The sequence below is a fragment of the Betta splendens genome, chromosome 6 (genome assembly GCF_900634795.4).
Source record: "Betta splendens chromosome 6, fBetSpl5.4, whole genome shotgun sequence".
Taxonomy (NCBI): Eukaryota; Metazoa; Chordata; class Actinopteri; order Anabantiformes; family Osphronemidae; genus Betta; species Betta splendens.
The window spans coordinates 10158960-10170962 of record NC_040886.2 but is presented as its reverse complement, the minus strand read 5'-3'; the positions used below and the strand labels follow the sequence as shown (position 1 = coordinate 10170962).

At 47.0% G+C, this 12003-nt stretch overlaps 1 protein-coding gene across 13 annotated transcripts in view; it reads left to right on the top strand.

Annotated features, from left to right (window-relative positions):
• Positions 1 to 12003, top strand: part of frmd4a (FERM domain containing 4A) — a 76449-nt gene that overhangs the window by 57949 nt on the left and 6497 nt on the right. For 8 of the 13 annotated variants that reach the window (XM_029153821.3, XM_029153823.3, XM_029153820.3 and 5 more), the window contains exons 5-16: positions 313 to 397; positions 1922 to 1978; positions 2615 to 2637; positions 3986 to 4069; positions 4175 to 4240; positions 4322 to 4379; positions 4515 to 4601; positions 8547 to 8623; positions 9538 to 9679; positions 9764 to 9905; positions 11001 to 11134; positions 11211 to 11333. In XM_029153821.3, coding sequence (XP_029009654.1) covers positions 313 to 397; positions 1922 to 1978; positions 2615 to 2637; positions 3986 to 4069; positions 4175 to 4240; positions 4322 to 4379; positions 4515 to 4601; positions 8547 to 8623; positions 9538 to 9679; positions 9764 to 9905; positions 11001 to 11134; positions 11211 to 11333 — 1078 coding nt within the window. Of the gene's footprint in view, positions 1 to 312; positions 398 to 1921; positions 1979 to 2614; positions 2638 to 3985; positions 4070 to 4174; positions 4241 to 4321; positions 4380 to 4514; positions 4602 to 7230; positions 8324 to 8546; positions 8624 to 9537; positions 9680 to 9763; positions 9906 to 11000; positions 11135 to 11210; positions 11334 to 12003 lie in introns of those variants that run through there. The other 5 variants (XM_029153819.3, XM_029153825.3, XM_029153815.3 and 2 more) reach the window with 3 other exon arrangements.

Sequence of the window (12003 nt, the reverse complement as noted above, 5' to 3'; positions counted from 1 at the left end):
TGAATGTGCACATGTTCACAAACTACTGTTATGATGGGACACTGCTGTTCACAATAGTGAGAGGGGGAATTGGTTCAAGGGGACATGAAAAGGTGTTTGTACACAAGGTCAGCCTTTGGTAAATACCGCCCCCTTGTGGTCACGGTGGTCACTGCACCTTTTAGCCATATCTGATATTATAGAACCTGTGTTAAATCTTTCATCTCTCATAACAAATGCACAATGCTTGTTATATGCTGGAATTCCACATCTACTGATAGCTCTGCCTTTACAGTTGCACATTCATTGAGGCTTTTCTTTCTCTTTTTGCAGGTTCTACATAGAGAGTATATCCTACCTTAAGGACAATGCCACTATTGAGCTGTTTTTTCTTAATGCCAAGTCCATCATCTACAAGGTAAGGTCATTACTCATTTCCAGCAGTTTTGGTTGGTGATGAGAGCAATTTCTTCTGAAATGCTGCAGATGCGAGTGGTTGGATTACGTCCAGATTTAGCCGAACGTTCATACTGTATATGTCACCAGGGCATTTTTTGTGTCTCTAAATGAGCACCTTAAGACACCTCCACACTGGACCTGGTTCTCTCGCCACCACAGGGATTTGGTGAAGCAGAAAATCCGAACTATTTGCATCAGAGGTTTTCAACGGTTCAACGGTTATTTTCTGCACCACTTACCACTTACAACAAGCAAACAGTTTGACACGTGTATCACCATCTGTCAATATTATGGCAAAAGGCAAAATAAACTGGTGCATCAAAAGAACAGTAGCAGCCATTTATTATAAAATAGTTGCCAAAAGCGTGAAGTGTGAAGCAATTACTTGCTCTGTCCAGGAGGTGGCATGTGTGCGCTGAAGTGGGGGTAAAAATATAATTTTACACTTACTGTTGTGTAGATCAATCATTTCCATAAACAAGTCTGTGTTTGTATGTCTTATTACTGGATCCTCAGAGAGGCTGAACCACAAACTGCACATCTGTGACAATGTCCTTGAAGGAGATGCCTGACCTTGTTCTTTTAAAACACTTGATATGAGCATGAGCCAAATACCAGGTATATTATAAGAGGAAGAAAGAGTTGAAGTGACGGGAAACATGGCGAATAAGAACTACAATGTACTATTTTTGTAAACGTCTTAAGTGAACGTAGTATCAGCGTTCTGCAGTCAGTGTTTGTATAAGCTGTGGGAAGACGGAGTGAAACCCAGTGTGTGATGATTTGTTGCCTTGCTGGGTGGTACACGCAGGGTGGGTTTGTTCTGTCTAGTGTTTCGTCCTAGCTGCTTGATCTCCAAACCAATTAAGAGGTGGATTGTAAAGGGAACATTCCTGGCATACTTGACCCGCTACTCACTCCTCACTAACCCGCTTCTTCAGTGCACACACTGCGCAGCCATGTTGCGTCTTTCTCTTATATAATATATATATATATATATATAATATATATATATATATATAAATGCACACGGGTTGATTCTTCCTTTAAACAGAGAAGGTAAATGTGACCCGTTTGCACCTATGCCTGTCTCTTTTATCCAGACTATTCAAATTTGTCTTCATCTACTGTTTCCTCACGTCAATCAGAAAAAAACAGCAGTTCCGATAATCACAAAAATTTGCTAACCAGAGCATCAATGCATACCCTCAACCCCTAAAACCCTCTCCCCCCCCAGCCCCCTTTCAGTTTGCCTCTAATCTCTGAGCTCCATCCTCATGAAAAGGTCATGAAATTAGAGAAGAGAGAAACGGGGGGGGGGGGTGATAGAGAGATGAAAGGAGCGCCTGCCCACCTCAGAGAAATGGATAATCATCAGAGACTCGTCTGCATTTCCTCCCAACATCAGCACACGGAATGTTTTATTTACTGGATGTCCTGAGATGGAGGATGTGTCATTAATGCTGTTCACCCTATCTTGCAGGAGCTTATTGAAGTGGACAGTGAGGTTGTCTTTGAATTGGCGTCCTACATTCTTCAAGTAAGACAAAATGCATTTGCTCCCATGTATTTGTGTGGGTATGGATGTTGATTTAAATACTTACAGAATGTGAAGACAGACACTCGTCTGTTATAAATCCCCAAATCCACTGCAGCAGATCCCATGACCATCAGCTAATCTCCACTAGCACTCAGTGCAAGTGGAACACGGAGCAACTGTGAAGTTCCCCCACACAAAATGTCCTGTGGTGCAGTTTTATTCTCGTGTCCCTTTCCCAGTTTAGGTCAGACTATTAACTGTGATCCTGCAAGGTCTTGTTACACCGGAGCCTTTGGTGTGTGTGTGTGTGTGTGTGTGTGTGTGTGTGTGTGTGTGTGTGTGTGTGTGTGTGTGTGTGTGTGTGTGTGTGTGTGTGTGTGTGTGTGTGTGTGTGTGTGTGTGTGTGTGTGTGTGTGTGTGTGCACGTCCTGTGCAGGTGCAGATGTACAGTATCAGGTATCTGCTCTCTAGGCTGTCAGTGGTTTCACTCTAAGTTGAGGTTTAATGTTTCTCACTGACTCCAGTGGCTTCACGTGCAAAAAAACCTTTAAAAACGTTCCATGGTCACTGCTCAGTACTCTTTTTATTACTAAACATGTAAACGTGTTTTCTTTCTTTTGTCTCCTTTTTTAACAGGAGGCCAAAGGTGATTTCACTAGGTAAGCACAGAAGCATAACCTTTGTGTGACTGCATGTAATATACAGGTTGTATCCCACAGGCTGACGCAGCTGATAGATAAGACGTCATTCTTCACACTAATGTGATAAACCACAGCAGTAGTAGAGTTCATATACAATGCTTCAGTCTGTCCCCCAACAGAGAAAAGCACCACTCGCAGGCGTTTGTGTAATTCTCTGCATTGAGAGCATCTCTCTGACAAAGTAAGATGAACGTGTCAGTGCGCTTGAAAACATAGAAAGCTGTAAACTCACATTAGTTCCGTCCTGTGGAGCTTTCCAGTCATGCCGAGCACGCCCCACATGTGGCTCCTCATATCAACATCTGTGCGACAGTGGCCCAAATGTGTGTCATCCCTCATTCCCTCATGCCTTTGGTAACGGACTACAGCAGCCGTCACCCCTGACCTCATTTCCGCTCACGAAAGGAGTAAATAAACCGAAAAAGAACACAGCAGAGGACCGGAATGTGACACACTCTGGAGACATTCCTTATTCCCTCCTCCCTCTTTCCTTACCCCTGACTCCCACACACATACTTCCCATGTTTAAAAGCACTACAGGCGGGCCCCTCCACCATTTTAGGTTTCACTTTATCATTGTTGCTCCTACAAAAATAGTCTGAAATATCACTATTGACACAAAATAGGTCGAGTAACTGTTTAAGATGGAGCTGTCACAGTGACATGGTATTATTTTATGTTCTTACCCTCCCTTTCATCATGCACAATTTAACCACATATACCTAATGAGTGAGGACTTGAATGGACCAAGCGGCCCAGACGCACAGCTGTGTTCACACATTGAGAAACAGCCGGGCAGGGTGGAGGTGATGGATCTCTTCCAGGGCTTTAGCTCATAGGTTGTCGTGTTCCCAGGGCTTTCCCCTATCCTCTGGTGCAGACTAGAGAGAGGCTCTGGGATTAGAGTGGGGTATTAAGACCTCCAGTCACTGGAGCTCTGAAAACCAAACCTGGGGCCAAGTCTCTCTGGCACTGTGTGGTTCCCTCCTTGCCTCATTTACTCCAGCTTTGTTTTTACCTTTTCTTCCTACAGGCCTGTTTTCGGAACTTTCTTTATTAGCCTTTGCATTTTTGTGTCTGCCCCAGTCACACTGTTCAGAAATAGACAGCACTCAGAATAACATAACGATCAATTAGACGTCCATACACTCTGACTAATACCTCATTAAATATTTTGTGTGCCTAAACGCTTTGCACTAAATATTTTATTGCTCCGGCTCTTGCACTAAACTGCGAGGCCTACAGCAGCGAATAATTGCTCCTGCACGGGCAGAGTTGACCGTGTCTTGTGGTTTCTCCCTCCCAGTAACGATGCAACCAGGTCTGACCTGAAAAAGCTGCCCGCTCTGCCCACCCAGGCCCTGAAGGAGCACCCATCTCTGGCCTACTGGTGAGAGAGTAGCCCATTACCCAGAAGCCACCGGGGGTTTGTGCACACTCGTTGACAACCGTCCTCATATTTGTCTCTCTCTCTCTCTCTCTCTCCCGTCGACAGTGAAGACCGAGTTATAGAGCATTACAAAAAGCTCAGCGGCCAGTCCAGAGGACAGGCTATTGTAAAGTAAGGATGTCTATATGTCTTCATGTGCATTGCGTGATTGTTCACTGGCTGCTCACAGTCTTTCTGTATTTTCCCTCGCAGTTACATGAGCATCGTAGAGTCTCTGCCCACATATGGAGTACATTACTATGCTGTAAAGGTACTGTTTTACTACTCGGCCCTTTTTTTTCCCGTGCAACACGCACACACACACACACACACACACACAACATGGAGCTTAAATCCCTCTCGTTCTCTGCAACCTTCCTTCAGGTATTTTTGTTGTGTGTTTCAGGACAAGCAGGGGATCCCGTGGTGGTTGGGGCTGAGCTATAAGGGCATCTTTCAGTATGACTATCAGGACAAAGTTAAACCCAGGAAGGTGAGATGATGCTTTCACGTCTACAAACAGTCAAACATCAAAACATTTCATCCTTCACTCAAAGATCATTAATACTTTAGATGGTGAAAATATGGTATGTACAGACGTCTTTCAGCCTCTATCTCCTACAGTACGGTCCACATATTTATTAAACTACACTAATTATATTCTAGACCATCCAGGAATGTTTTGGTCTGATTTTATGTAACTTTCCCCCCAGTCTCTGGACTCTGTAGCACATTGGTCCTCTGTAAAAGCTGTTCCTCCCCCACCTCTGACCTCCAGTCATGTTTAGGGCCTTGATCTTTGCCATGCAGCCTTGTCTCACTGGGTGTTAATTGACTTAACAGCATTCTTTTTATGAAGTCCGACCACAACAACACTTTAACACACATCCACTGATACCTTGTTGCTCATAAACACATGCACGGAAGCACACACACACACAGAGGAAATGGACTGAACTCCGAACTCGTCATCCTGATGAATTCTTCCTGTCTGACACAGCTTTCCTGTTTGCCACTACAGTTGATCTGCGTGTGTGTCTCTTGATAAGTGCATTCCAGCCTAAATGACTGTCTCACTGCCGAAGCTTAGTGTGTTACAGAAAATCACCATGGACACAGAAAGCTGCACTGTAGTAATTTATCATCAGTCACACACACTCAAATGTCAAATCATGATAGTAATGTCTGTGCCATCTTAATGTTAGATGAAAGGATGAAAATGACAGAGACAGAGAGATGCAGGGAGGGAGGAGATATTATTGTTCCCTTATCAGTCATTTAGCTGCCATAGCAACAGTCAGCGTGAGTCATTGGTCTGTCAAGCCTCAGCACTGACCCCGTCACTTTCTTCTTTCTTCTGCCTTGAAGACACACTGGACATCCTGTGTGGCTGACTGTGTGTCACTAATGTAATATCACACAGTAAACCCCTGTGAATACAGCTGCTTGTGTTATGTTAGCAACGAGAGTCATCACTGTTTCAACAAACAGGAGAGCCGCTGAGTTAGTCATCCTGCTGGTTTAGTACCAGTAAGCACTGGCTCAGACCGCCAGCTTTTCACCGCTCATGTTTTTAGCCCTTGAACACGGTTATGAGGCAGTTTTGTGCTAATTACTAATTTCTTTCAAAACATGTCTCGTAGACACTTGCATTTCATTACTTTTACAATGGGAGATCCCGTTGTTTTTAAATGCACACCATCCACTACACCCTCTGTGTTTATTTGGGGATGCTTTCCCCCTCTGCTCACCACAGACCACATGCAGACACATAAAGTACTCCTAGCCAGGGGTTTACAACCCAACCACTGTAATAATCCTTTAATAGTGCAACCCAGCTCATTATGGTGGAGATTATAGGGTATTTGTGTTGACCACCTGACTGACTGAGCAAAGGCCAAGATGGAAAAGCTGCCTTCAGTAGCCGACTTCTGTCTCATTGCTTTGTTAGTGTGTGAGGGGGGTACAGTCTGTTCTGTGTGTTTCATACAGTAAGTGCCTTCCCTCAACAACTCAGCACAACAGGAAGTGTGCACAGTGTGTGTGTGCAGGTGGATATAATGTAGCACAAGTAAACTTCACCCATGACTGAAACAATAGTCTTTGGGGCTAATTCTGTACAAGAATAATGCCTGGCATCAAAGTTGTGCTGGCCTGTGCTTTTTGAATTTTCTATTCTTCCCACAGTCGCCGGGGAGTTCGCCGCTCTCATGTAAAGACCTTTACTTTCTATCAGATGTGACCTTTTCAGCTGCGCTAGGAGTTTGCTCGGTGAACAGAAAGTATTATGCAACAGACGTGGGACCACGCACAGGGGCTATCAGTTGTTTATGAGTACTGGGCAGTCACTTCCTCCTCTGGTCTGTGTCTGTGCTTCTCAGGCAAAAGGAACCCTTTTTTGACTTTTACCCTAATTACAAAAACAACCGCCCACTTTGAATGAGTTCCTAAAAACGAAGCCGTCAGCGTGTTTTTATCAGCAAATGGTTCATTAATGCAATGGGCTTCATAACCAGAGCCCTTTTTGTTAAATGTAACAGGATTGTGACAAAACTTCTAATTTTAGAATCGAGATCTGAGACAGTTACAAACACCTATGTTATCTGCACTGCGTTGGCTTACACACACACACACACACACACACACACACACACACACACACACACACACACACACACACACACACACACACACACACACACACACACACACACACACACACACAGTCGTTCCCTCACTGTCTACTCCAGCTGCTATATTTAGCACCATGCTACATTAACACTTCACACTCTATTGAAAATGCTCGCTATTACAAGAGTTTAGATAAGAGCCACAGTTTATTTTCTTCATGCTAGTGTACACACACACACACACACACACACACACACACACACACACACACACACACACACACACACACACACACACACACACACACACACAGTCGTTCCCTCACTGTCTACTCCAGCTGCTATATTTAGCACCATGCTACATTAACACTTCACACTCTATTGAAAATGCTCGCTATTACAAGAGTTTAGATAAGAGCCACAGTTTATTTTCTTCATGCTAGTGTACACACACACACACACACACACACACACACACACACACACACACACACACACACACACACACACACACACACACACACACACAGATATGCAGTACATAAACACAAACTGAAATGTTTTTTTCGTAATGTTGATTCCCCTCCTTCCCTTTCCTTCCTCTCATCTCTGCCTCCATTGTTTTCCCAGGCTGTTAAAATTCCTAGATTCTGACCTGGTCCTGCTTTCGCTCCCTTTTTCCACCTTTTTACTCGTCATGGTCTGTGTGTCTTAAATCGTTTTACTTGCTTTTACTATCCTCATTATTACTTGGGCGTGTTTGTCTCAAGTCTGTGTATGAGCATGTTGGCTCCAGCTGATAGATGCAGCCTGTCATATATTCTGAAACAGACCACACTCTGCTCTTTCTCTAACTGGAAACAGGCTTTGTGCGGTTCTGTGTGTGTGTGTGTGTGTGTGTGTGTGTGTGTGTGTGTGTGTGTGTGTGTGTGTGTGTGTGTGTGTGTGTGTGTGTGTGTGTGTGTGTGTGTGTGTGTGTGTGTGTGTGCGCGCACGCGCCCGGCGATCTGACTAAACAAAGCAAGGGCACCTCTGTTACCGGGGCCACAAAAAGCTTCTTTCCCCTCTTCATCACTCCTCCCCCTGTCCCCTCATTACAATCACACACACACACCTCCCAACCACAGAGCCCAGAGCAGGAAGCGCAGTCCCAGAGGGAGGGAGGAGGGGTCAGGAGGAGGGGAGGCCTGAACGCCCCCTCCCTTCCCAAAGCTCCGGGAGAGGAGGAAACTTAACTTTACACACTTTCTGTCCGCCAGCAGACACACGCACATGCCTACAGATGGTGGACACCCCCCACCCCCGAACGCGCTCGGTTTCCCTGCATCTGGGAGGATTTAAGATACACACATGCTGTGGAGTGCGTCTTGGGGGAAACTTTCTCGCCCAGCTGGCTTTGGCTTCATTTAAAGAGAAGCCGATGGTTCGTAAAGAGAGCGGAAAAGAGAAAAAAGGAAAGCCTCGGAGAGGAAAGAAAGCCCACTCCTTCTCACACTGTCTTCCTCCAGAGTGAGGTCATCAAGCCCAGGGATCTGCTGTGGACAGAACTGCCCGGTCCGGACCTGATCAGAGAGCTCCAGTCGAGGTCTTCTTCTCTCCCTCCACCTCCCTCCCTCCGTCTAACTCCTCCTCTATTGGCTCCTTCCATTCTTCGCTGCCCCTCCTTCTCATCCAGTGCATTTTCTTTCAAAACAAATTCAAACATTCAGAGACGAGACCGCCGGATTCTTCCCAACTCCGTGGACGTAATATGGAACCTGTGTTCTGGGCCGCAGCCTTGATGAGTGTGTGTTTTTCCTGAACCTCAGGTGTTCCAATGGCGCCAGTTGGAGAACCTCTACTTCAGAGAGAAGAAGTTTTCAGTGGAAGTTCATGACCCCAGGAGGTAAATTTATATTACGAACCCAAGCCGATATGAATCTGTGTTGAAACGACCGTGAGACAATCTGCTCTTCAGATGTTGAATGATCATTATCTCACGCTGGTTGACACCAGCTAATATTTGGAAGTGGGACAATTTTCCCCCAGCTGTGGACACATTCCAGTAGCATTTATTGCATGAATTACCACTGTGCCATAAGTGAATGTGTGAAGAAAGAGACTGCGTATGATGCAGAGCAGGAAAGAGATTGGAATCTAATTCAGTAATGGTTGCAGCATTTGCTCTGGCAGCAGAGCGGAATATTGGGGATGTCCCGGTGGAGCCCGACACAGATTGATCGGCCGATTATTAACACACTGCTGCAGCCACATCCATGTGCAAACGAGTGCTCTGTCTCTCTCCCACACACACACACACACACACACACACACACACACACGCACACACACCGCGTTAACTCTCGATAGCTGACCACGGAGGGATAGATGTCTGAGCGATAGCTGCTTTGTGGCGGAGGCGACCTCGCTTGTGTTTATTTAACATGGGTGTATGTGCGGCGTTCCGTCGTGCAGGCGGCGGCGGGGAGGGAGCGGGAGAAAACGGCACGCGGCGGACAAGGGTGCCGTGGGGTTTCTCTTTAAAGCAAGCTGTCATTAGGGTGAGCTGTTCTGCTTCTCAGCTTCAGATGCAGCGTGTGTTTAAGCGAGGACGAGTAAACAGTGAGGAACATCGTGTGTGGCTTTGCAGAGACTATCTCCACTCCCGTCGGCCCCTAAAACGCTTTCCTCCTTCCTAATGGCAGAGGAGCAGCTCCACTAACAGGAGTAGGAGCGGTGGAGTGTTTTCACAGATGTGTAAAAGCGGAGCCATCTTCTCCATTCAGTGTATATAAGGAGGCTTTGTGTCCGCTTCTACTGTAGGGCGTCGGTGACGAGGAGAACGTTCGGCCACAGCGGCATCGCCGTGCACACCTGGTACGCGTGCCCTGCCCTCATCAAGTCCATCTGGGCCATGGCCATCAGTCAGCACCAGTTCTACCTGGACCGCAAGCAGAGCAAGGTCGGTCGGTCAAAACTCCCCGTCGCCCAGCGGGAACTGCTGAGTCATGTTCTAATAAGCCGGCCTTCCCTCTGTCCAATCCAGTCCAAGATCCACGCGGCGCGAAGCTTGAGCGAGATCGCTATCGACCTGACAGAAACGGGGACTTTGAAGACCTCCAAGCTGGCCAACATGGGCAGCAAGGGCAAAATCATCAGCGGCAGCAGTGGCAGCCTGCTGTCCTCAGGTCAGTGTGTGTGTGTGTGTGTGTGTGCGCATGTGTCGGTCTGGTGAAGACACATATTGTTGATAATCGGACAGACAGAGACAGCTGCTTCTGGAAACAGGCCACTGATTCATGTGAGCGTTCTCACACATGTACTGCGCGTTCACCCCACCCGGTGCCTTTCAGCACGGAGCCCAAACTCACCCCGTAGATCCGCCCTCCAAATTTAGCTGGCGAGGGACTGACGAGGGCAGCGGGTCAGCATTCAACTCGGCCACGGTGTTTGAACAATGCACATCTATGCGGAGCAAGTAGCAAGTGCAACAGGAAGATTTGTGCACAAACTAAATTTAGGGTCGAGGAAAATGCCAGGCAGCTGTGTTGACTAGAACCCGGTCAGTTACTGATTCACTCACTGTGCATAATGATGTGAACTAGACAAAACAAGCATCCCCTTCTTGTGTGACTCGTTTTTTTCCAGTTTAGATACATGTGTCTCACGCTTTCCTCAATCCTTGAACTTGAGTCTTTGTGGCTGAAAATAAAGCGTTGCTGGAAACTAGGTGTTGAAAATGACTTGACAAACCGAAGGGAATGTGTTTCAGCTTCAAGGACAGTTAGATGTTAGGGTTCACGTACCTGCAAAACAATAGACTCCGAGGCACTGACCTTAAACACAGTGTTTCTTGTAACAACAAAGAGCCATTTCATGTTCGCTGTGCCACAGCTGCTTCAGCAGTGGTTAGTTTTGTATTGTTGCGACATTTGACCGCACAGCGAACCGCACAGGGTCATAAAGGGAGCGGCAGAGTGCGACTGAGGCAGAGAGTGTGTTGTTTTGAATCAGCCGTGTTGCAAACAAGACTGGCACCACATCTGGGCCTTGGAGATTGTGCGTCACAGAACCGCTCCTTCCTTGAAACAATCGCACTTGTCACAAACACGCGGCGAAGACACAGCTCCTTTATCGCAGCGCTCCACTCTCTTCCCCTTAAAAACATCCTTCGAGGTCAGCAGGTGCTGGCGATTTCTCCCTCCCGTCGCCGTAACTCCACACACTCATGCACTGTACTCCTGCGCCCCGCCCTCACCTTCTGTGTCGCCTGTGCCCCACAGGGTCCCAGGAATCGGACAGCTCCCAAACAGCTAAGAAGGACATGCTGGCAGCGCTGAGAGCCAGGCAGGAAGCTCTGGAGGACACGCTACGGCAGAGACTGGAAGAACTCAAGAGCATCTGCATTAGAGAAGCGGTAAGAAAAGACAAATCAGAACCGAACTAGACTCTCTCACTTGTCTGGGCTAAATTGGTTTCTTGAATTCTTCTAGGAGCTGACAGGAAAGCTTCCTAAGGAATATCCTCTGGATCCAGGTGAGGAGCCACCCACAGTGAGACGGAAGATTGGTACTGCCTTCAAGTTGGATGAGCAGAAAATTCTTCCTAAGGGAGAGGTAAAGATTATCCAGGACCTGGACCTGTGTGTTGTTCCTGCTAATTAGTCAAGCGCGTCCCTCTGCTGTAATGACCTGTTTGTAACAAAGCTCCCTGCAAATCAAGGATTGCTCAGATATAACTGATTTAAAGCCTCGCGCTCATGCTCCTGATTCACACAATGCAGTTGAACCGAAGAAAAGGGGGAACGGAGAACAACCGAGGCACCCTTCTGCGTAGCTCCACAGAAGTAGTTGCACTCCATCCCTGTCCTGCTGCCGCCCGGTGCCACGACTAGACTTTCCAGAGCAGGACTCCTAAAAATAGCCTGGCGGCGTTCGCACCGCAGGAAGTGGCGATAGTAGGATTGTGCGCGCGTCTGTGCGTGCAGGCGTGTGGGTGTGTGTCGCTGAGGTTGTATGGTTTGAAAAGAATCCAGGGACGCAGTATCACAGAAGTGCACGGCAAGCAGAAAGGCGCTATTTACACCGAGCACCTTAAACCCTTTCATGCCCTCTGGCAGTAGGAGGTACTGTGTGTGTGTGTGTGTGTGTGTGTGTGTGTGTGTGTGTGTGTGTGTGTGTGTGTGTGTGTGTGTGTGTGTGTGTGTGTGTGTGTGTGTGTGTGTGTGTGTGTGTGTGTGTGTGTTTGTGTGTGTGTAGTAAAGTATACTAGCAGCACGTTGTGTTT